The following is a 27176-nucleotide window of genomic DNA, read 5'->3' as shown; positions in this document are numbered from 1 at the left end:
CGCCCACCGCGCTCCTGCGCGCGACGTAATGTCTGTTTGGTTACTGTCGATTCTTGTTTCGATAAAATACTTAATTGGGCAAAGCCAACCACACTAACTCTATATATGGGTTTGGTCTAATACAATAATATAATTAAAATGTAATGTATTTAGTTACGCCGCCGCTCCGTGGAGGGAGGGGTTGTCGCCCGCTGGTGACGTCATGTCATCTCCCCCGCCACTACCTTTCGCCTGAGATCACGAGATCCGAGGAGCTGCAGATCTCTCGTCACTCGTTGAGTTCCGAGGTGAGATATTCACAATGTGGTGGTTGTTGTTGTTTACCCGCGTAAAGTCTCGTTTCTTCTCTCTCGTAGGGATATCAATTGAGTAGCAGCAAGTAGGGAATCGATGTCCAGGTTAGAACATTGCAACGCGAGGCCTAGCCATGCAGGGCTTGCCTCCTGCCTTCGCCTGGTTTAATTTTCTTTTAAAGTTAAATTAGTGTTCACCTGGCTGACTAGTTTACCTCACTAAGTCTCAGTACTCTAATTCAGAAGCGTCCTGCCCAGTTGGTTTTGCAGTCGGTGGGGGGGGGGATGCTTCTGTGCGTATTCCCGATTGAGTAATCTGCAGGCACTTTTTCAGTATTAGAATGTTTGGATGACCAGTCCAGAAGTTTAACTCCGAATCAGACATCAAAGCATTCCACTATTCCACCCACCCATTCACCCACCCACCCACCCACTCACCCACGTACTCACCCACCCACCCACTCACCCACGTACTCACCCATTCACCCACCCACCAACTCACGCATTCACCCACCCACTCATCCATTCACGCACCCAATCACACATTCATCCACCCAGTCACCCACCCATTCACCCACCTATTTACCCACCCACTCACCAACCCACTCACCCACTCACTCACCCACCCACTCACCAACCCGCTCACAAACCCACTCACCAACCCACTCACAAACCCACTCACCAACCCATAGACCAACCACCCACCCACCCTTTCATCCACTCACCCACCCACCCACGCATTCACCCACCCAACCATTCACCCATCCACCTACTCATTCGCCCACCCACCCATTCACCCACCCATCCATTCACCCACCCATTCACCCACTCACCCATTCACCCACCTACTCATCCATTCACGCACCCAATCACACATTCATCCACCCAGTCACCCACCCATTCACCCACCTATTTACCCACCCACTCACCAACCCACTCACCAACCCACTCACCCACCCACTCACTCACCCACCCACTCACCAACCCACTCACCAACCCACTCACAAACCCACTCACCAACCCACTCACAAACCCATTGACCAACCACCCACCCACCCTTCCACCCTTTCACCCACTCACCCACTCACCCACCCACCCACGCATTCACCCACCCAACCATTCACCCACCCACCCAACCATTCACCCACTCACCCATTCACCCACCCACCCATTCACCCACCCACCCACCCATTCACCCACCCACCCACCCATTCACCCAACCATTCACCCACCCACCCACCCATTCACCCAACCACCCACCCATTCACCCAACCACCCACCCATTCACCCAACCACCCACCCATTCACCCACCCACCCATTCACCCACCCACCCATTCACCCACCCACCCATTCACCCACCCATTCACCCACCCATCCATTCACCCACCCACCCATTCACCCACTCACCCATTCACCCACCTACTCATCCATTCACGCACCCAATCACACATTCATCCACCCAGTCACCCACCCATTCACCCACCTATTTACCCACCCACTCACCAACCTACTCACCCACCCACTCACCCACCCACTCACCAACCCACTCACCAACCCACTCACAAACCCACTCACCAACCCACTCACCAACCCATAGACCAACCACCCACCCACCCTTCCACCCTTTCACCCACTCACCCACCCACCCACGCATTCACCCACCCAACCATTCACCCACCCACCCAACCATTCACCCACTCACCCATTCACCCACCCATCCACCCACCCACCCATTCACCCATCCACCCACCCATTCACCCACCCACCCATCCACCCATTCACCCACCCACCCATTCACCCACCCATTCACCCACCCATTCACCCACCCATTCACCCACCCATTCACCCACCCATTCACTCACCCACCCATTCACCCACTCACCCACCCACTCACTCACCCACCCACCCATTCACCCACCCACCCATTCACTCACCCATTTACCCATCCACCCATTTACCCACCCACCCATTTTACCCACCCACCCATTTTACCCACCCACCTACCCATTCACCCACCCACCCATTCACCCACTCACCCATTCACCCACCTACTCATCCATTCACGCACCCAATCACACATTCATCCACCCAGTCACCCACCCATTCACCCACCTATTTACCCACCCACTCACCAACCTACTCACCCACCCACTCACCCACCCACTCACCAACCCACTCACCAACCCACTCACAAACCCACTCACAAACCCACTCACCAACCCATAGACCAACCACCCACCCACCCTTCCACCCTTTCACCCACTCACCCACCCACCCACGCATTCACCCACCCAACCATTCACCCACCCACCCAACCATTCACCCACTCACCCATTCACCCACCCATCCACCCACCCACCCATTCACCCATCCACCCACCCATTCACCCACCCACCCATTCACCCACCCACCCATTCACCCACCCATTCACCCACCCATTCACCCACCCATTCACCCACCCATTCACTCACCCACCCATTCACCCACTCACCCACCCACTCACTCACCCACCCACCCATTCACCCACCCACCCATTCACTCACCCATTTACCCATCCACCCATTTACCCACCCACCCATTTTACCCACCCACCCATTTTACCCACCCACCTACCCATTTACCCACCCACCCATTTACCCACCTCCCCATTTACCCACCCACCCATTTACCCACCCACCCATGTACCCACCCACCCATCCACTCACCCATCCACCCACCCATCCACCCATCCACCCACCAACCCATTCACCTACCCATTCACCCACCCACCCATTCATCCACCCACCCATTCACCCACCCACCCATCACCCACCCATTCACCCACCCACCCATTCACCCACCCATTCACCCACCCACCCATTCACCCCCCCACCCATTCACCCCCCCCACCCATTCTCCCACCCCCCCACCCATTCTCCCACCCCCCCACCCATTCACCCACCCATTCACCCACCCCCCCATTCACCCACCCGCCCATTCACCCATTCGACCACCCACCCATTCGTCCACCCACCCATTCGCTCGTCCACCCATTCACTCGCCCACCCATTCACTCACCCACCCATTCACCCACCCATTCACCCACCCATCCATTCACCCACCCACCCATTCACCCACTCACCCATTCACCCACCCATTCACCCACCCTTCCACCCACCCACCCTTTCACCCACCCACCCATTCACCCACCCACCCATTCACCCACCCATTCACCCACCCACTCATTCACCCACCCATTCACCCACCCACCCATTCGCCCACCCATTCACCCACCCACCCATTCACCCACCCATTCACCCACCCACCCATTCACCCACCCACTCATTCACCCACCCATTCACCCACCCACCCATTCACCCACCAACCCGTTCACCCACCCACCTATTCACCCACCCATTCACCCACCCACCCATTCACCCACTCACGCATTCACCCATTCACTCACCCACTCACTCACTCACCCACCCACTCACTCACTCACCCACTCACTCACCCGCCCACCCACTCACCTGCCCACCCACTCACCCGCCCACCCACTCACCCGCCCACCAACTCACCCGCTCACCAACTCACCCGCTCACCCACCCGCCTGCTCACCCACCAAACTACTCACCCACCCACCTACTCATCCATGCACGCACCCAAATTCACCCACCCATTTACCCACCCACTCACCAACCCATAGACCAACCACCCACCCTTCCACCCACCCTTCCACCCTTTCACTCACCCACCCACTCACTCACTAACCCACTCACTCACCAACCCACTCACCCGCTCACTCACCTACCCGCTCACCAACCCACTCACCAATCCACTCATCAACCCACTCACCCACCTACTCACCCATCCACTTACCCACTCACCTATCCACCCACTCATCCATTCAACCACTCACCCATTTACCCACCCAATCACCAACCCACTCACCCACCTATTCACCAAACCACTCACCAACCCACTCACCAACCCACTCACAAACCCACTCACCAACCCACTCACCAACCCACTCACCAACCCATTCACCAACCCACTCACTCACCAACCCACTCACTCACCAAGCCACTCACTCACCAGCCCATTCACCTACTCACCTACCCACTCACTCACCTACCTGCTCACTCACCCACCCGCCCACTTACTCACCCGCCCACCCACTCACCCATCCACCCACTCACTCGCTCACTAACTGATTGAACTTGCCGATGACAGGTTGGAGGACGCTGCTGGGGAGTTGAAAGCATTCGCCCACTAGCAACAATGGAGGGCAGAGGGGCTTCGCTCACAACAACAAGCAGAACGCCGGGCAGCTAAAAAAACGCAGTGAGTTGGCACAGTGGTTACAATCAGTGCATCGGCCATTCATCTCAGTCAATAAACCTGGGTCTGTTCCATGACCACCTGCTAGTGGGCCTTTGGCATGTCACATGGCCTCAAAGTGTACCTAGCATGGCACAAGTGCCGTGGTGACATAACTGGCACTTTGTGGAGAATGGCGACGGTTGTTGTTTGTCTGTGTGAGTTGTGTGAGTGTGACAGTGAATGTGTTAGTCTGTGTGTGTGAGCGAGAGTTTCTTAGTCTGTGTGAGAGTGTGTGAGTGTGGCAGTGAGTGAATGGGCTAGTTTGAGTGTTTGTCTGAGAGTGTGTTAGTCTATATGAGGGAGATTGAGCGTGCTAGTCTATATGAGGGACATTGAGTGTGTTAGTCTGTAAGTGTTTTAGTCTGTGTGAGTAAGAGTGTGTGAGTGAGTGTGTTCGTCTGTGTGAGTAAGATTAATTGAGTGAGTGAATGGAGTCTACATTTTCTCCCTGTGGTGGTCATATAGATCTGACAAAACCGTCAAAACCACTTCAAAGGCTATACCAGTCCAGCCATCTGCACTATGTGCGTGACAAAAAGTAGCTATGCTTGATTTTAGTGTCAAATATTATATACAGTTCAATATACCTACATACAGCAACTTAAACAATGATCCGGCAAAAAGTGCGTGTAATTCAGCATTCGGCGGAGCACCGATCTAAATGCTGCATCACTTCGGCCATCATCAAACACGTGTTGTTGAAACAATAATTTTGAGATTGGAATGCTAAGTACGGCACAGTAAAAACGGTAGCTTTTTACAGTAGGATATTTATTTTTGTCTTTGTATGTTTATGCCAATTTGATAGTAAAACATTCTAAAACACAAAACATATACACAACACCTTAAAATAATGTTATAAAAGAACGTGAGAAAATAAGCTATTTTAAATAATGTCGTGATTATTTGACATTTTTTTAAAAATCTGGTGCCCCCTCCCTCCCCGAAGCTGCCGGATAATCGATTATTACTGTAGAGGACCTCGTCTTCTGAAGAACAAGTTAGGTTCCAGAGGTCTCTTCATAAGTCTATTTGTTCATAAGTCCAACTTTACTCCTGTCGGTTCCAAATGTGTTGTGCAGAACAACCACGTGGAGACGGAATTCACTGTAAGGGCTGATGCTATTTATTAACACTGTTCACACGACACTAACTCACACCAGAGGTAGGTGCTCTCTATTCTTGGTCTTTACCTTGGACCCCCGAACTCTATTATCTTACCCTCGGCTATCCCTTGGGGCTCTCTCGCTCATCTGCACGGGACGGGGGTTCATCTAACACCGCCCGGCGATGAGGAGAGAGAACTCTCTCTCAGCTGGTTCTTACTCAATACTCGGAGCCCTGCTCTCGGCTATCCCTTTGCTCTCTCACTCGTCTGCACGGGACGGGGGTTCATCCAACACCGCCCGGCGACGAGGAGGGAGAGACCTCTTCCAGCCGATCCTTGTCCTGGCTCCCCACAACGACCCGCCTTCATCACGGGGGGTCCCCCTTAAGTTCCCCTTTGGCCGCTCCTCCCCCGAGCTCAGACCCGCCTTTGTTCCCGAAGGTACCCCCTTACAGCACCCGTGACATTACGTCATCCTCCGCTGTCAACTCGCTCGCACCTCGTGGTTGCTCACAATACTCCTCTACACATGTTGTACGGCATATACATTAAGCATGGGGAATGACTTTAAAAATCGTATAATCTCTTGTAGATGTAGATGCCACTGGTTCTTTATTTTCTGCAGATGTAGATGCTAACTCCCTTTGGTGCTCGTGTTTCCTCCTTACTCTCTTGAAAAAGTTGCCAAGAGATGTCTGCACAGTTCCCCTCTTTTCTTTTCATAAGTCAACGTGTAACAGGCATCATGTTCGTGAAAAGCACAGACATGAGCTTTCAGTAAATCTGATGCAATCTATGTCATAGTAAAATGTCATTGCAAACGAGTGCCTTTTTTAAACGGTTTTACTTAACTTGATTCCTCTGTTTGTCTTGGTCAAATCTTGTAATCAAAATTTCGTCCACTTCCTGTTCAATCAATTCCACATTTTGCACATATACTCAGATCCGGTGACAATGCATGCCTGTATCAAAATCGGCATCAATTAATTAATTCGCTACTTTAAAGCAATGTACATTTTGTATGGACACATTATTTATATATATTTGTGTAGGTCAAAAACTGTGGAATCGGCTCGCACACAAAGCAGGCACCGCATGTCTCAGGGGCCATTGACGTACTTCTCGAGCGTAAGTTAAACGAAGTTGTTAATAAAACCGTTGTTTTTAAATAACTTTTTAAAAGGAGTTTATTCATAATCTACACGAAAAATTTGATGGTTATACATGAAGTGATGTTGACTCTATACGGTAAATTTTTAACATTGACATTAAAGTAGCTGCCATGTGTGGCTTTGCCTTTCTGCAGTTCTCCCCAATGTATTTTTTTATTTTGTTTACTTCACAGTACACTTGCACACTACAAATCGCACTCACAAATCACACACTCAACATACATGTACAATGCACACACAGTACAGGAGATGCTTGAATATCACAGGATTATTGTTCGTGGTTTTGACTTATTGCGGGCAAACTCTTTGTATACCAATTTTTATATCACGAGGGTTAGTTTTGGCCATTCACGGGGATACAGTACCAAGAAGTAGTGTATCAAGAAGTACTGTATCATTGGCTCATATCATGGGCGGGGCAGGCGAGGGACGCGAGGCAGTCAGTGGCACCTCAACCTTTGCCGTGCAAGCATCTTGCGGACAAAGACAGACTCCCCATATAGCCTATTAAAACCATTTCCCGTTCCGAGTACTATGTGTACCTTTTTAAGTTTTTTCTTTTGATTCCGTACGTGTATGTCATCAGAACATAATTGATCACAAACGGAATCGAATCGCGAGTAAATGGCCATGCAGGAGGGTGCATGGTACAGTTTGGCACTGGCTATCAGAGTACAGTCAAGTCGCTATGGTTCTCTGTGGTGAGTACAGTACAATGTATTTAAAAACAGCAGCGCTACGCCTCTAAATTAAATTAACGCTTACCACTTGCACGTTCCGAGATTCAGCAGTGAACGAGACCTACTTTGCTACTTGCAGACTCCTCAGAACGAGAAGGGGTTTATATTGATTGTATTGTATGAGTGAGTATTGTATGTAGTATCTGTGAGTTTTGTGAGTGTGTAGTGTTGTGTGTATGTACTATCTGTCGTAGTTTATCTGGCTAAATTAACTCATAGCGGGTGAGTACAGAAACTCCTTGGCTTTCATGGGTTTATCGTTCACGGTTTCGACCTGTCGCGGGCAAGCATTCTGTTTTTCAATTTAGTTATCACGGGGTAAGTTTTGGCCTTTCGATGATATACACGGAAGTATCACTCGAAGCTTCTCAAGTGATAGTGTTGTGTTGCTGAAACCGTGATGCGGGGCGGGCGAGGGATGCGAGGCAGTCAGTTGCGCCTTTGCCGTGTAAGCATTTCATGGACAAACAAAAAAACACATCCCCCGTATAGCCTTAACAGACTGTTCGGACAAATGCTGTTAGCGAGCACTTATGAAGGCCAGCAAAGCACATGAGGGTAGGTGGCAACACCACGCCCGGCCGCCTTTGTCTCCCCAGTGTGTAGTGTTTTATGTGTGGGTGAATATTGTGTAAAAGAGTATTATGAATGTAGTGTCGTATGTAGTATCTAGCAAATTTGGCTACATTAACTCATTGTGATTGAGTATTGTGTGTGTGTAGTGTTGTGTGTATATGTTGACACAGTAGGGGGCACAGCTAATGCATCTGCCAGTCATCTCAGTCAACCAATGGCACCTCAGTCTGACCCATGACCTCCTGTCAGTGAGCCTTCGATACTTCACATGGCACCTGGCCTGGCACAGGCGCTGTGATGATGTTACTATCAGTTAGTGGCGAATGGCGGGTATTGGTGTATATGTAGTGTCTGTAGTAGTTAATTCGGCTACATTAACTCATTGTCTGTGTGGAGGTGTGTATAGTGGGGAGCAGTAGTGCAGCGGCTAGCGCGCTGCGCTATGATCCCAAAAACCTGATTTCGATTCCCGCTCACGGCCAACACAAGTGACGATTATATGAATCAGTCCTGGGCGTTCCTGAGTCGACTCAGTCTCAAATGAGTACCTAATGCATTATGCCACTGGGTAGACAAAGGTGTGGTGCTGACCATTCATCCAAGGGGAAGAATGATCAGCACCACACCTTTGTCTAGCACATAAGAAGGCCAGCACATAAGGATGTGCTGGCCTTCTTAGGTGCTCGCTTAAAAGTAAGGCTATATGGGAGTTATTTGGAATGTGTATATTGTGTGTAATTTGTATTTATATCTGCAGAATAAATCACATGGAGAAGAGAGCCTCGACACAGTCCAGTTCTAAAAGGCACCAATGTGGCCAGTGTTCATACAGCACGGATCGCACTGACAACACTTTAAGCGGCACCAGAGAACATGCACAGGTGAGAAGCCCTTCAGGTGCAATGCGTGTGAGAAGGCATTTACAAGATTAGAAGTGCGAGCTAGGCATTACGAGATCCACAAAAAGAGGAAAATGGAATCACCATTTGAAAGTCAGTGGTGCAATCATCCCATCTCTGCAACATTACTTCGTGCAGTTTGTAAACATCATAATTGGGAGACAAAGATAGCCGGGCGTGGTTTTGGCAACACCACATCTCTGTGTGCCATGCCAGCATTAATTGGTGCTTTCAACACTTGCACACACAGTATATTTTGTGTCGGTATACTTTGTGTTCAAATGTATAATAAGTACATATATTTGTGTGAGTGTACTGTATGTGTGTGTAATGTGGGGAGCGGTAGTGGAGTGGTTTGTGTGCTGCGCTCTGAACCCGAAGACCCAAGTTCAACTCCTACTCAGGATCTACACCAGTGACGATGAACTGAACTGTTCCTGGGTCTCTCCTAGGTCTACATATTCTAAAATGTTTAAGCATCGCCAATTGGGAGACAAAGGCAGCCGGGCATGATGCTAGTCACCCACCCCCTTGTGCCTCGTCCAGGCCTTCAAAGGTGCTCACTAATACGACTTGGCCCAACTGTATTTTATGGCTGTAAAGGAGATTCTTGTCTTGGTAATGTTTGTGTAATGTTATGTATATCTGCAGAATGAAGCACATGAAGGAGAGAGCCTCGACACAGCCCGGTGCTAAAAGGCACCAATGTGGCCATTGTTCATACAGCACGGATAGCAGTGGACACTTAAAGCAACATCAGAGAACGCACACAGGCGAGAAGCCGTTCAAGTGTATTGTGTGCAGAAAGACATTTTTACAGTCAATACACCTTCAAAATCATCAGAGAACACACTCAGGAGAGAAGCCCTTCATGTGCACTGTTTGTGGGAAATCATTTGCTCGTCCAGAAACTCTTCATATTCATCAGCGAACACACACGGGTGAGAAGCCCTTCAAGTGCACTGTGTGCGGGAGGGCATTTGCTCATTCAAAAACTCTTAAGAATCATCAGAAAACACATACAGGTGAAAAGCCATTTAAGTGCACCGTCTGTGAGAAGGCATTTTTACAGTCAACACATCTTCAGAAACATAAGAGAACACACACGGTTGAGAAGCCATTCAAGTGCACTGTGTGTGGGAAAGCATTTTCATTTTCAGAAGTGCGAACGAGGCATGAGAAGAGCCACTGTGAGAGGAAAGTGAAATCCCCATGTGAAAGTCAAACTCCTGCAATCATTCCATCTTGCATGAAACAAGAAGCAGAGAAAAACAACTTTGCAACGTGGTCAGGAGTGAAAGTGAAATGTGAAGAAGTTAAATGTGAAGAATTGAAGGTGAAATGTGAATATGAAGATTCTACTCCCAGACACGCCCACCAGGTTGATCGAGGCAGCGTGAAGCAGGAGGAGAATTCGGACTCTGCGGGAGAGCGAGACTACCCCCAGCAGTTTGTGGATGTGGAGGTGTGGGTGGACTTTTTGGACAAAGGAGAGTAGGAGGGTCCAGCACATGTGAAATGGGGTCTTGGAATATGTGCAACCAAGAGCTTGAGACAAATAATCTCGGGTATCCACCTTATTAACACACTCCTCATTACAAGAGTGCATGTGAGTGTAGGTAACAACTAGTTAAGAGATGCACTTTCTGTAAATATGTAATAGCAGTGGATTGGTGATGTATTGTCGATCCGCAAGTAATAGGGGTGACGTTTAAACATAATTTAGCATTATGTGTTGGTTATGTATGAGGTAATGCTTAGTATAGATTAACTATTGGACATTGTTATTCTTTGGTTCTTTCGGTAATGTCACGTAGATAGAAAAATAAGAAATAATAAAGTGAATTGAAAATAATAAAAATAAGAAACAAAAAAACACTAATGTAGACTGTAGCCTGGTTCTTAATCGGAGTGAGTGTACTGGCAGTCTATAATGTAGACTGTAGCAATGGTTATTAAGCTGGGTGAGTGTACTGGCAGTCTATAATGTAGACTATAGCCTGGTTCTTAACCTGAGTGAGCATTCTGGCAGTCTATAATGTAGACTTATTCTTGGTTCTTTCAGTAATTTAAATATAATAAAAATATAAATAAAAACAAACCACAAAGTTTCGATCGCAACACAAGCGGCCATTAGGAAAAGGGGGGTTAGCCTCTAAAGGCAAACTGTTTATAAAGGCTTAGAGATGGGCATTGCCCAAGTGTGTCAGCAGCATGGGCGGGGCAGATAATTTAAATGTAGGAGAAAGCAACGCCAACACAGTGGGTCTACACCAATCGAAGGGCCGCCAGGCAATCATTGCACCTCGCTGCTCACACTGCTGATGGTGGAGGTTGACAAGAAAACAAATCAAGTCATGACCCAAAGTGGTTGATGACATCGTTCCAATGATTGCTGAGTTTATAACCATCCTCTCGGTTGAAATTGTGTCTGTATATATGGATGGCTTCAAGAACGAATCTTTGTTGATAGCCAGTGGGCTTGCAAAGTACCATCGCCTTAGAGAAATCAATTTCGTGTGAGCCAGCCGCATTAAAATAATGATCAGCCACGGCAAAAGTATTGGTCCTACCGTGTTTCAAATCTGACTTATGCTCACGAACACGGTCCGAGACATGTCGCTTAGTTTCCCCAATGTAACTGCTACCGCAGATACAGCTTAGTTTGTAGATGCCGGGATATTGCATGTCAGGAATCTTGTCCTTCACAGATGGGATCAGATCACGAATTTTATGTAATATGTTAAATTTGACTTGGACCTTGTGTTCATTATTTTGGAAATCTTTTTGGTTACCCCTGCTATGTATGGCAAGGTGATGGTTTTGATTGGATCCTCAGATGGCTCCTTCCTCACGGATGGGGTAATGGCTTTGCGTATTGTGGAGTCAGAATATCCATTCGCCTTGAGAGCTTGGTGTACATGTTTGAGTTGACTGGTTAGGTGTTCATGGTCGGAGATACATTGAGCTCTATGGTCTAGCGTTTTGATGAGGGAATTCTTCTGGGATGGATGGTGGTGGGAATCAGGTTTTAGGTAGGTGTCAGTATGGGTTACTTTCCTGTAGACAGAATGGCTCATTGAGCCATCTGGTCTCTTTTTGATTAGGACATCCAAGAAAGGTAGCATGCCATCCTTTTCTACCTCCATGGTGAATTTGATGGCTGGGTGTATGGAATTGATGTGGTTGAGGAATTGGTTCAGAGCCGGTCGGCCATGTGGCCAGATGACGAACGTGTCATCCACGTACCTCTTCCACAAGGACGGCATAGAGTGGATGCCTAGATAGCATCCATCTCAAAATTTTCCATGAAAACATTGGTTTCAACCGGAGATAAGGGGGAACCCATTGGGGTGCCTTCAGTTTGTTTGTAGAATGTTCCATTCCAGATCAAGTATGTATTGGTGAGGCAGTGTCTCACCAAGGCCAGTACATCAGCATTCAATCCTTGTTGGACCAAATCTTCAATGATTGCAATGGTATCTGGCACAGGAACTTTGGTAAACAAAGAAACTACATCGAAACTAACGAGCAAATCATCTGGGGACAGTGAGATGTATTTAATTGACGATAACAGGTGAGCTGAGTTAAGTACAGTTGAGGTGGTCTTACCAGTGAATGGCTGCAAGGTCTCAGAAATCGGATCAGTTTGTAGGTGGGTGAGCCAATGGTGGAGGCGATGGGACGAAGGGCTGCACCTTTATGGATTTTTTGTAAGCCATATAATCTGGTTGGTCTAGCAGCAGAAGGTTTTAAGGAAAACCGTTTGGTCTGTTCAATCGCTTTAAATGTAATTACTAAATTAATGTTTATTCAACAACAGCCCGATGCTGAATGTGCTTCAAATACTTTGGTTTCCTTTTTTATTCAAACTATATTGATCTCCAAGAAAAGGAAATAATAATGGGTTTCTTTATGTATGTTTGTTGAATATCTTTCACACTGTATATAGCCAACCATACTAATCAGAAATAAACATTGTTTTCCTATTTGATTGCGCCTGAAAATTGTTAAAGCTATATAATTCTACCATATTTTAACTACTGTGACACTGCTTTATAGATCAGCTGCTAATTAAACACTAAATCCAATAGCATGTCACTTTATGCAAGATGACATCTAAATTGGGCCCTGTTCATGCATAACATTCTTATTGGCAAATTTACGCTATACTTGTATAATACATTATCCCTATTGTCAAACCTAAGACGTCTATCTAATTGTCTTGACTCTACCAAAAATAAGAATTGGAATTGGTGACACAGCCTTTGCTTTGGCAGCACTAACATTTTGGAACAACCTTGTTTCACCCATTAACATTGTACATCTTCCTTTAAAATATATTCTGAAGCAGAAGATTAGTGCTGGATATAACACCGTTTGCAAATGTGGTTTGTAACTTTCATTCTTGCCCATGTATCCATAGTTCAATTTTAATGTACAATTTTATTGAGGGACTCTTATCTTGGTGTGGTCTGGAACTGTTCTTGATGTTTTGCTTCCTTGCAGCCTGTGATTTGGTGTACTTGTGCAATTTTAACTTACAGTGAACCCCCGAATTACGACGGCTAGACTTGCAACTCCCTGCGTTTACGAACTTTCTCATAGTGAGACCCCCCAAAGTCAGGACCAAAGCTTATATCTACGACTGTCTAACGACTGCTACCGTAATTGGGGGTCTTCATCTGATCTGAGTACCCAAAAAGGTCTCCTAATTTTACTTCTCTCGTCGAAAGATTGCCGCTGGCGACACTAACACATTCCATGCAAAACGCCGTATGCACTGTACTAAGCCCTTACATCTAAATGTACAATATCCGAGCAGGAATTATGAAAATATGGAATTTAACACAGCACAGCAAAACCAGTTGCACCATTCAATTCCGCTCGTCCAGGCGAGTAGAATTCAATTACATTTATTCGATGCGACGTTTTTTATGGGATATAATAAGCGACATTTGGACCCCAAACCGAGAGGATTCCTGGATGTTTATGGTTATTGGCAATAACTCTGGAAAGAAACGTCGTAGACCCATAAAGATGCTACTCGTACTGCTCACCTCGTCGAGAGGCATCCAAATATGAGTGGTTAAGCTGTGCGAACTGAAATGGACGAGCGACCACTTAACACTGTGTATTACGGGGATGAATGTTTTTTGCTCTTCACAAAATAAAACAAATGCAGTCATCATTACACCTTTGTTAGTACCAAAATGTAATAATAGGGTTTTTCCCCTTTTTTGCCGCTGGCGACACGAACACATTCCATGCAAAACGCCGTATGCACTGTACTAAGCCCTTACATCTAAATGTACAGTATCCGAGCAGGAATTATGAAAATATGGAATTTAACACAGCACAGCATTAACCACAATACCTGTGATTAATGCAGGCATGAATCCTTGTAAAAAGGTTTCAGTTTTGTTGCCAGAAAAAAGGAGAAAAACCCTATTATTAAATGCAGTCATGCCAACTTTTTCTATTGCCTCTTTTTGGAGACCTCATTCCGACCTGGACAAGCAAGCTTCATCAAACTCTGACAGTCGGTTCCCCCAAAAATGTATGAAATTTTTTAAAGAAAATACCAATCAAATGCTGCCATATTTCACATCCCGGAACGACTGCTTGAACAACTGTCCAAAAGTTTTTTTTTTTAATGTTTATTACTGGTCAAAATTGTCACCAACGGTATGACCAAATACGTCATACATTTGGCCATAACTCGACGAAATAAATTTTTTATTGCATGTAATTCGGGGGTCTTCACCTGATCCGAGTGCTCAAAAAGGCCTAATTTTACCGCTCTCGTCGAAAGATTGCCACTGGCGACACAAACACATTCCATGCAAAACCGCCGTATGCACTATACTAAGCCCTTACATCTAATTGTACAGTATCCGAGCAGGAATTATAAAAATATCGAATTTAACACAACAGAGCAAAACCAGTTTAACCATTCAATTCTGCTCGTCCAGGCGAGTAGAATTCAATCACATTTATTCAATGCGACGTTTCTTAGGGGATATAATAAGCGACAACATTTGGACCCCAAACCGAGAGGATTCCTGGATGTTTATGGACTTTTGGCAATAATTCTGGAAGGAAACGCCGCAGACCCATCAAGGTGGTACTCGTACTGCTCGCCTCGTCGAGAGGCATCCAAATATATGAGTGGTTAAGCTGTGCCAAGTGAAATGGACGAGCGACCACTTAACACTGTATTAAGGGGATGAATGTTTTTTTTGCTCTTCACAAAATAAAACAAATGCAGTCATCATTACACCTTTGTTAGTACCAAAATGTAATAATAGGGTTTTTCCCCTTTTTTGCCGCTGGCGACACGAACACATTCCATGCAAAACGTCGTATGCACTGTACTAAGCCCTTACATCTAAATGTACAGTATCCGAGCAGGAATTATGAAAATATGGAATTTAACACAGCACAGCATTAACCACAATACCTGTGATTAATGCAGGCATGAATCCTTGTAAAAAGGTTTCAGTTTTGTTGCCAGAAAAAGGGGAAAAACCCTATTATTAAATGCAGTCATGCCAACGTTTTCTATTGCCTCTTTTTGGAGACCTCATTCCGACCTGGACAAGCAAGTTTCATCAAACTCTGACAGTCGGTTCCCCCAAAAATGTATGAAATTTTTTAAAGAAAATACCAATCAAATGCTGCCATATTTCACATCCCGGAACGACTGCTTGAACAACTGTCCAAAAGTTTTTTTTAATGTTTATTACTGGTCAAAATTGGCATCAACGGTTTGACCAAATACGTCATACATTTGGCCATAACTCGACGAAATTTATTTTTATTGCGTGTAATTTGGGGGTCTTCATCTGATCCGAGTGCTCAAAAAGGCCTAATTTTACCGCTCTCGTCGAAAAATTGCCACTGGCGACACGAACACATTCCATGCAAAACCGCCGTATGCACTGTACTAAGCCCTTACATCTAATTGTACAGTATTCAAGCAGGTATTATGAAAATATGGAATTTAACACAGCACAGCAAAACCAGTTGCACCATTCAATTCCGCTCGTCCAGGCGAGTCGAATTCAATCACATTTATGCGATGCGACCTTTCTTATAGGATATAATAAGCGACATTTGGACCCCAAACCAAAAGGATTCTGGGATGTTTATGGTTTGTTGGCAATAACTCTGGAAAGAAACGTCGCAGACCCATAAAGATGGTACTCGTACTGCTCGCCTCGTTGAGAATGTTGGATATGCGCCTTTTCCCAAAAAAAATATTAACAAGAAATTAACCGATACATGTGAATAAAACACATAAGAGCATAGTAAACTGAAAACAACACGTAAGCCAAAAAGACGCCTTGTCCTCCGGTAGCGTGAGAGAGCTGAGATAAGCCGAAGGCAAGGCAATTATCACAGGCAATCTGTGTGCAAGGTAGAGCTAACCTAAACAAACCGCACGTGGAGGCCATGACAGGGCCGTTGTTTTGAAATTAAAATAATGAAGCAGACCTTGGCAATAATTGGGTTGGGGAAATTGCAAGGCATGATCACACAGCGTTGATACTAACACTATCCACCTTATAATTAAATAAACAAATTAAATAAATAATAGGCTCCAAGGACAACCTCCCCAACCTCCGCACGTGCCGCTTTAAAAAAAAAACAGCTGAGAGCAAGCTGCAAGGTTGGCTTAAGCAAAGCCTAGGGTCGCGGAGAGTTCGCGTTAGCCAAAACATAGCTGAGTCAAAAAGCTCAACCATTTATTCTGCATCTTCTAGCGTTAAAGTTCGAAATTCAACAACAGGAGTAGACTAAAATTATCGATCCTCGCACTCGCTCCAATTAGAGACCAGGTTATGAGCTACATCAATGAACTATTGCCTATTTTGATTTAAAGCTTTCGTGACTGCAGTAATTCATATTCTTAGCTTTTCGGTAAAGTCACGTTGAAGGGAAACAATAAAATAATATATATAAAACAATAAAAATTCTCACGACGTTTCGACCATAACACAAACGGTCGTCATCAGGTGTGTCGGTTTGCATTAATTTATTTTGAAACGGTGTATTTATGAAAAAAAACCGTCATGCGCCACGTGCAGCGATTTGGCAGTTTATTTAGAAGGACTAATCCATCTATGTTCTGAAAAGAGGAGGGGGAGACAAAAATTAATGTATGCTGTCTGAAAGCCACTGTAAGCGTGAACAATCAATTAAGACCTGAAATGGTTGATCAAATCTTTCCAATGATTGCTAAGCCAGAATCCATCTTCTCGGTTGAAATTGTCTCTCTGTTTGTATATGTGGATAGCCTCATGAACGAATCTCTCATGGTAGCCAGATGGCTTACAAAGAACCTCTGTCTTGGAAAAGTCAATGTCATGTGAGCCTACTGAATTATACCAATGATCTGCCATGGCCGAGGTGTTGGTCCTACCGTGTTTAAGGTCTGCTTTGTGTTCACGAATGTGGTCAGAGACATGGCGTTTGGTTTCTCCAATGTAACTACTACCACAGAGGCAACATAGTTTGTAGACACCAGGGTACTGTATGTCCGGAATCACATCTTTTACAGAGGGAACCAGATCACGGTTTTTATGTAATGTGTTGAAACGGACCTGGATCTTGTGTTTATTAAAGATTTTGGAAATCTTTTTTGTGATCCCCGCAATGTAAGGTAAAGTGATGGTTTTGAAAGGCTCCTCAAGAGGGTCCTTCTTCATGGTTTGAGTGATAGCTTTGCGGATTGTATAGTCGGAGTAACCATTAGCCTTAAGAGCTTGGTGTACGTGCTTGAGTTCACTGCCTATGTGTTCCTGGTCGGATATGCATTGGGCTCTATGATACAGAGTCTTGATGAGAGAATTCTTCTGTGATGGATGGTGGTGGGAATCCGGTTTCAGATAAGCATCCGTATGGGTAGCTTTTCTGTAGACAGAGTGGCTCATTGAACCATCAGGTATCTTTTTAATTAGGACATCCAAAAAAGGTAGCTTGCCATCTTTTTCGACTCCCATGGTAAATCTGATGGCTGGGTGTATGGAATTGATATGGTCGAAGAATTGGTCTAGAGCAGGCCGGCCATGTGGCCAGATGACAAAAGTGGCATGCACGTACCTCTTCCATAAGGTTGGGCGCAGAGTGGCAGTCTGGATGCCGTCAGTCTCAAATTTCTCCATGAAAATGTTAGCTATAACCGGAGAGAGGGGGGAGCCCATTGGGGTGCCCTCAGTTTGTTTGTAGAAAGTTCCATTCCAAGTGAAGTATGTATTGGTTAAACAGTGTCTCACCAGGGGGGGTACCTCAGTGTTTAGTCCTTGATGAACCAAGTCTTCAATGATTGCGATGGTGTCAGGTACAGGAACCTTAGGGAATAAGGAAACTACATCAAAACTGACAAGCAGGTCGTCTGGGGACAGGGAAATACCCTTGATTGTCGATACCAGGTGTGTAGAATTTTGTACCGCAGAGGTGGTTTTTCCAGTGAAAGGACGCAGGATTTCAGACAAAAAACGAGCCAGTTTGTAGGTGGGGGAGTTGATAGTAGAGACGATGGGACGAAGGGGTGTATCTACTTTATGTATTTTTGGTAAGCCGTATAATCTTGGTGGCCTGGCAGCAGAAGGTTTCAACGAAAACTGTTTAGATTGATCAATTAATGCGGTTGAATCAGAAATTATTTTGTTGGTTTGTGTGACGAGGCTGTTGGTGGGATCTCTTTATTTTTGTATAGCTACCATCGTCGAGTAATTCTTTAATTTTGTTGTTGTATTCTGTTTTATCCATGATGACAGTAGCATTGCCCTTGTCAGCTGAGAGGACTACAATATCATCCCTCTTTTTTAATTTATATAATTCAAAACGCTCATCTTTGCTGAGGTTGCTAGCTGGCATCTTAGCGTTTTTGAGGGTTGCAGCGATTTCAGATCTTGCTACGTCTGCAACGATGTGACCCAGGCCCCTGAGAGCAACGTCTACATGGGCAATTATATCATTAACTGGTATGTGTTTAGGTGTGACTGCAAAGTTTAGACCTTTAGCTAAAACGGATTTCAGACTATCGGAAATAGAACTGTTACTGCGAGTAATTACGACTTTGTTAACGTCTAACTTTTTGGTGTGTGGGTCCGGTCTTTTGTTGAAGAGGAGGTTAAATTTGGAAATCAGGTTGTCCTTACATTTGGTCGACATAGTAGCAGCTGAAGAGGCAGTCATATTGTCTGGTGTCTACAAACTAAGTTGCCTCTGTGGTAGTAGTTACATTGGAGAAACCAAACGCCATGTCTCGGACCGCATTCGTGAACTCAAAGCAGACCTTAAACACGGTAGGACCAACACCTCGGCCGTGGCAGATCATTGTTATAATTCAGTAGGCTCACATGACATTTACTTTTCCAAGACAGAGGTTCTTTGTAAGCTATCTGGCTACCATGAGAGATTCGTTCATGAGGCTATCCACATATACAAGCACAGAGACAATTTCAACCGAGAAGATGGATTCTGCCTTAGCAATCATGGAAGGATTTGACCAACCATTTCAGGTCTTAATTGATTGTTCACGCTTACGGTGGCTTTCAGACAGCATGCATTAATTTTTCGTCTCCCCTCTCCTCTTTTCAGAACATAGATGGACTAGTCCTTCTAAATAAACTGCCAAATCGCTGCACGTGGCGCTGACGTTTTTTTTATAAATAAATACACCTTTTCAAAATAATTAATGCAAACCGACACACCTGATGACGACCGTATGTGTTATGGTCGAAACGTCGTGAGAATTTTTATTCTTATATATATTTTTTATTTTATTGTTTCCCTTCAACGTGACTTCACCGAAAGAGCTAAGAATATGAATTACTGCAGTCACGAAAGCTTTAAATCAAAATTTAACCGCCTCTACGGGGAGGGTTTCCACATCACTTTAAGATCCTTCAACAAACTCCGGGATAAGAAGGCTCAGCTGATCGAGTCTCTCACCTTTCTGAAGAGATGCTGCGACTCTGGGGTAATACCAATCGCATTTACACTGACCTTTGCTGCTGTAACTTCTTCTAATGCGAAACGAATTCTTTTCAAAACTAGCTTAGCTCTTATCTCAGAAAAAATCAGACTTATACGCACCGAACTAGATCAGTTAGACAGGACACTCTACAAATCACACTTATCATTGACGGCAACAATGTCCACATCGGATTGGGAACATGTAGACAATATGACTGCCTCTTCAACTGCTACTATGTCGACCAAATGTAAGGACAACCTGATTTCTAAATGTAACCTCCTCTTCAACAAAAGACCGGACCCACACACCAAAAAGTTAGACGTTAACAAAGTCGTAATTAATCACAGTAACAGTTCTATTTCCGATGGTCTGAAATCCGTTTTAGCTAAAGGTCTAAACTTTGCAGTCACACCTAAACATATACCAGTTAATGATATAATTGCCCAAGTAGACGTTGCTCTCAGGGGCCTGGGTCACATCGCTGCAGACGTAGCAAGATCTGAAATCGCTGCAACCCTCAAAAACGCTAAGATGCCCCCTAGCAACCTCAGCAAAGATGAGCGTTTTGAATTATATAAATTTAAAAAGGGGGATGATATTGTAGTCCTCTCAGCTGACAAGGGCAATACTACTGTCATCATGGATCAAATAGAATACAACAACAAAATTAAGGAATTACTCGACGATGGTAGTTATACAAAAATAAAAAGAGATCCCACCAACAGCGTCGTCACACAAACCAACAAAATAATTTCTGATTCAACCGCATTCATTGATCAATCTAAACAGTTTTCGTTGAAACCTTCTGCTGCCAGGCCACCAAGATTATACGGCTTACCAAAAACACATAAAGTAGATACACCCCTTCGTCCCATCGTCTCTACTATCAACTCCCCCACCTACAAACTGGCTAGTTTTTTGTCTGAAATCCTGCGCCCTTTCACTGGAAAAACCACCTCTGCGGTACAAAATTCCACTCACCTGGTATTGACAATCAAGGGTATTTCCCTGTCCCCAGACGACCTGCTTGTCAGTTTTGATGTAGTTGCCTTATTCCCCAAGGTTCCTGTACCTGACACCATCGCAATCATTGAAGACTTGGTTCATCAAGGACTAAACACTGAGGTACCCCCCCTGGTGAGACACTGTTTAACCAATACATACTTCACTTGGAATGGAACTTTCTACAAACAAACTGAGGGCACCCCAATGGGCTCCCCCCTATCTCCGGTTATAGCTAACATTTTCATGGAGAAATTTGAGACTGACGCCATCCAGACTGCCACTCTGCGCCCAACCTTATGGAAGAGGTACGTGGATGACACTTTTGTCATCTGGCCACATGGCTGGCCTGCTCTAGACCAATTCTTCGACCACATCAATTCCATACACCCAGCCATCAGATTTACCATGGAAGTCGAAAAAGATGGCAAGATACATTTTTTGGATGTCCTAATTAAAAAGAGACCTGATGGTTCAATGAGCCACTCTGTCTACAGGAAAGGTACCCATACGGATGCTTATCTGAAACCAGATTCCCACCACCATCCATCACAGAAGAATTCTCTCATCAAGACTCTGTATCATAGAGCCCAATGCATATCCGACCATGAACACATAGGCAGTGAACTCAAGCACGTACACCAAGCTCTTAAGGTTAATAGTTACTCCGACTATACAATCCGCAAAGCTATCACTCAAACCATGAAGAAGGACCCTCTTGAGGAGCCTTTCAAAACCATCACTTTACCCTACATTGTGGGGATCACAAAAAAGATCTCCAAAATCTTGAATAAACACAAGATCCAGGTCCGTTTCAACACATTACATAAAATCCGTGATCTGGTTCCGTCTGTAAAAGATGTGAATCCGGACATACAGTACCCTGGTGTCTACAAACTAAGTTGCCTCTGTGCTAGTAGTTACATTGGAGAAACCAAACGCCATGTCTCGGACCGCATTCCTGAACACAAAGCAGACCTTAAACACGGTAGGACCAACACCTTGGCCATGGCAGATCATTGTTATAATTCAGTAGGCTCACATGACATTGACTTTTCCAAGACAGAGGTTCTTTGTAAGCCATCTGGCTACCATGAAAGATTCGTTCATGAGGCTATCCACATATACAAGCACAGAGACAATCTCAACCGAGAAGATGGATTCTGGCTTAGCAATCATTGGAAAGATTTTATAAACCATTTCAGGTCTTATTTGATTGTTCACGCTTACAGTGGCTTTCAGACAGCATACATTATTTTTTCGTCTCCCCCCTCCTCTTTTCAGAACATAGAACTAGTCCTTCTAAATAAACTGCCAAATCGCTGCGCGTGGCGCTGACGTTTTTTTAATTAATAAATACACCGTTTCAAAATAAATAAATTAATGCGAACCGACACACCTGATGACGACCGTATGTGTTATGGTCGAAATGTCGTGAGAATTTTTATTGTTTTTATATGTATTTTTATTTTATTGTTTCCCTTCAACGTGACTTCACCGAAAGAGCTAAGAATATGAATTACTGCAGTCACGAAAGCTTTAAATCAAAATTTAACCGCCTCTACGGGGAGGGTTTCCACATAACTTTAAGATCCTTCAACAAACTCCGGGATAAGAAGGCTCAGCTGATCGAGTCTCTCACCTTTCTAAAGAGATGCCGCGACTCTGGGGTAATACCAATCGCATTTACACTGACCTCTGCTGCTGTAACGTCTTCTAATGCGAAACGAATTCTTTTCAAAACTAGCTTAGCTCTTATCTCAGAAAAAATCAGACTTATACGCACCGAACTAGATCAGTTAGACAAGACACTCTACAAATCACACTTATCATTGACGGCAACAATGTCCACATCGGATTGGGAACATGTAGACAATATGACTGCGTCTTCAGCTGCTTCTATGTCAACCAAATGTAAGGACAACCTGATTTCCAAATTTAACCTCCTCTTCAACAAAAGACCGGACCCACACACCAAAAAGTTAGACGTTAACAAAGTCGTAATTAATCGCAGTAACAGTTCTATTTCCGATGGTCTGAAATCCGTTTTAGCTAAAGGTCTAAACTTTGCAGTCACACCTAAACATATACCAGCTAATGATATAATTGCCCAAGTAGACGTTGCTCTCAGGGGCCTGGGTCACATCGCTGCAGACGTACCAAGATCTGAAATTGCTGCAACCCTCAAAAACGCTAAGATGCCAGCTAGCAACCTCAGCAAAGATGAGCGTTTTGAATTATATAAATTAAAAAAGAGGGATGATATTGTAGTCCTCTCAGCTGACAAGGGCAATGCTACTGTCATCATGGATCAAATAGAATACAACACCAAAATTATGGAATTACTCGACGATGGTAGTTATACAAAAATAAAAGAGATCCCACCAACAGCCTCGTCACACAAACCAACAAAATAATTTCTGATTCAACCACATTCATTGATCAATCAAAACAGTTTTCGTTTAAACCTTCTGCTGCCAGGCCACCAAGATTATACGGCTTACCAAAAACACATAAAGTAGATACACCCCTTCGTCCCATCGTCTCTACTATCAACTCCCCCACCTACAAACTGGCTCGTTTTTTGTCTGAAATCCTGCGCCCTTTCACTGGAAAAACCACCTCTGCGGTACAAAATTCTACTCCCCTGGTATCGACAATCAAGGGTATTTCCCTGTCCCCAGATGACCTGCTTGTCAGTTTTGATGTAGTTTCCTTATTTACCAAGGTTCCTGTACCTGACACCATCGCAATCATTGAAGACTTGGTTCATCAAGGACTAAACACTGAGGTACCCCCCCTGGTGAGACACTGTTTAACCAATACATACTTCACTTGGAATGGAACTTTCTACAAACAAACTGAGGGCACCCCAATGGGCTCCCCCCTATCTCCGGTTATAGCTAACATTTTCATGGAGAAATTTGAGACTGACGCCATCCAGACTGCCACTCTGCGCCCAACCTTATGGAAGAGGTACGTGGATGACACTTTTGTCATCTGGCCACATGGCTGGCCTGCTCTAGACCAATTCTTCGACCACATCAATTCCATACACCCAGCCATCAGATTTACCATGGAAGTCGAAAAAGATGGCAAGCTACCTTTTTTGGATGTCCTAATTAAAAAGAGACCTGATGGTTCAATGAGCCACTCTGTCTACAGGAAAGGTACCCATACGGATGCTTATCTGAAACCAGATTCCCACCACCATCCATCACAGAAGAATTCTCTCATCAAGACTCTGTATCATAGAGCCCAATGCATATCCGACCATGAACACATAGGCAGTGAACTCAAGCACGTACACCAAGCTCTTAAGGTTAATAGTTACTCCGACTATACAATCCGCAAAGCTATCACTCAAACCATGAAGAAGGACCCTCTTGAGGAGCCTTTCAAAACCATCACTTTACCCTACATTGTGGGGATCACAAAAAAGATCTCCAAAATCTTGAATAAACACAAGATCCAGGTCCGTTTCAACACATTACATAAAATCCGTGATCTGGTTCCGTCTGTAAAAGATGTGAATCCGGACATACAGTACCCTGGTGTCTACAAACTAACTTGCCTCTGTGGTAGTAGTTACATTGGAGAAACCAAACGCCATGTCTCGGACCGCATTCCTGAACACAAAGCAGACCTTAAACACGGTAGGACCAACACCTCGGGCATGGCAGATCATTGTTATAATTCAGTAGGCTCACATGACATTGACTTTTCCAAGACAGAGGTTCTTTGTAAGCCATCTGGCTACCATGAAAGATTCGTTCATGAGGCTATCCACATATACAAGCACAGAGACAATCTCAACCGAGAAGATGGATTCTGGCTTAGCAATCATTGGAAAGATTTTATAAACCATTTCAGGTCTTATTTGATTGTTCACGCTTACAGTGGCTTTCAGACAGCATACATTATTTTTTCGTCTCCCCCCTCCTCTTTTCAGAACATAGAACTAGTCCTTCTAAATAAACTGCCAAATCGCTGCGCGTGGCGCTGACGTTTTTTTAATAAATAAATACACCGTTTCAAAATAAATAAATTAATGCGAACCGACACACCTGATGACGACCGTATGCGTTATGGTCGAAATGTCGTGAGAATTTTTATTGTTTTTATATGTATTTTTATTTTATTGTTTCCCTTCAACGTGACTTCACCGAAAGAGCTAAGAATATGAATTACTGCAGTCACGAAAGCTTTAAATCAAAATTTAACCGCCTCTACGGGGAGGGTTTCCACATAACTTTAAGATCCTTCAACAAACTCCGGGATAAGAAGGCTCAGCTGATCGAGTCTCTCACCTTTCTAAAGAGATGCCGCGACTCTGGGGTAATACCAATCGCATTTACACTGACCTCTGCTGCTGTAACGTCTTCTAATGCGAAACGAATTCTTTTCAAAACTAGCTTAGCTCTTATCTCAGAAAAAATCAGACTTATACGCACCGAACTAGATCAGTTAGACAAGACACTCTACAAATCACACTTATCATTGACGGCAACAATGTCCACATCGGATTGGGAACATGTAGACAATATGACTGCCTCTTCAGCTGCTACTATGTCAACCAAATGTAAGGACAACCTGATTTCCAAATTTAACCTCCTCTTCAACAAAAGACCGGACCCACACACCAAAAAGTTAGACGTTAACAAAGTCGTAATTAATCGCAGTAACAGTTCTATTTCCGATGGTCTGAAATCCGTTTTAGCTAAAGGTCTAAACTTTGCAGTCACACCTAAACATATACCAGCTAATGATATAATTGCCCAAGTAGACGTTGCTCTCAGGGGCCTGGGTCACATCGCTGCAGACGTACCAAGATCTGAAATCGCTGCAACCCTCAAAAACGCTAAGATGCCAGCTAGCAACCTCAGCAAAGATGAGCGTTTTGAATTATATAAATTAAAAAAGAGGGATGATATTGTAGTCCTCTCAGCTGACAAGGGCAATGCTACTGTCATCATGGATCAAATAGAATACAACACCAAAATTATGGAATTACTCGACGATGGTAGTTATACAAAAATAAAAGAGATCCCACCAACAGCCTCGTCACACAAACCAACAAAATAATTTCTGATTCAACCACATTCATTGATCAATCAAAACAGTTTTCGTTTAAACCTTCTGCTGCCAGGCCACCAAGATTATACGGCTTACCAAAAACACATAAAGTAGATACACCCCTTCGTCCCATCGTCTCTACTATCAACTCCCCCACCTACAAACTGGCTCGTTTTTTGTCTGAAATCCTGCGCCCTTTCACTGGAAAAACCACCTCTGCGGTACAAAATTCTACTCCCCTGGTATCGACAATCAAGGGTATTTCCCTGTCCCCAGATGACCTGCTTGTCAGTTTTGATGTAGTTTCCTTATTTACCAAGGTTCCTGTACCTGACACCATCGCAATCATTGAAGACTTGGTTCATCAAGGACTAAACACTGAGGTACCCCCCCTGGTGAGACACTGTTTAACCAATACATACTTCACTTGGAATGGAACTTTCTACAAACAAACTGAGGGCACCCCAATGGGCTCCCCCCTATCTCCGGTTATAGCTAACATTTTCATGGAGAAATTTGAGACTGACGCCATCCAGACTGCCACTCTGCGCCCAACCTTATGGAAGAGGTACGTGGATGACACTTTTGTCATCTGGCCACATGGCTGGCCTGCTCTAGACCAATTCTTCGACCACATCAATTCCATACACCCAGCCATCAGATTTACCATGGAAGTCGAAAAAGATGGCAAGATACATTTTTTGGATGTCCTAATTAAAAAGAGACCTGATGGTTCAATGAGCCACTCTGTCTACAGGAAAGGTACCCATACGGATGCTTATCTGAAACCAGATTCCCACCACCATCCATCACAGAAGAATTCTCTCATCAAGACTCTGTATCATAGAGCCCAATGCATATCCGACCATGAACACATAGGCAGTGAACTCAAGCACGTACACCAAGCTCTTAAGGTTAATAGTTACTCCGACTATACAATCCGCAAAGCTATCACTC

The 27176-nt window shown here is 44.7% G+C and overlaps 1 protein-coding gene across 4 annotated transcripts; it reads left to right on the top strand.

Moving 5' to 3' along the window:
• Positions 1–9: 9 nt before the first annotated feature.
• Positions 10–14345, top strand: LOC116941136 (uncharacterized). 4 transcript variants are annotated; one of them, XM_076066015.1, is made up of 5 exons: positions 10–287; positions 4507–4617; positions 6817–6892; positions 9010–9133; positions 9803–14345. In XM_076066015.1, exons 4-5 carry the CDS (start codon positions 9126–9128, stop codon positions 10647–10649), a joined length of 855 nt encoding a protein of 284 aa, XP_075922130.1. In that variant the 5' UTR covers positions 10–287; positions 4507–4617; positions 6817–6892; positions 9010–9125; the 3' UTR covers positions 10650–14345. The 4 variants fall into 4 exon arrangements, with proteins under 4 accessions (XP_075922130.1, XP_075922131.1, XP_075922128.1 ...); XM_076066016.1 differs by lacking the exon at positions 4507–4617; XM_076066013.1 differs by lacking the exon at positions 6817–6892.
• The last annotated feature ends 12831 nt before the right edge of the window (positions 14346–27176 follow it).

Source organism: Petromyzon marinus, chromosome 10, assembly GCF_048934315.1.
Source record: "Petromyzon marinus isolate PM22_M1 ecotype Great Lakes invasive population chromosome 10, UKy_Petmar_22M1.pri1.0, whole genome shotgun sequence".
NCBI lineage: Eukaryota > Metazoa > Chordata > Hyperoartia > Petromyzontiformes > Petromyzontidae > Petromyzon > Petromyzon marinus.
The sequence above is the reverse complement of the archived record's forward strand: the minus strand, read 5'-3'. Positions and strand labels throughout refer to the sequence as shown.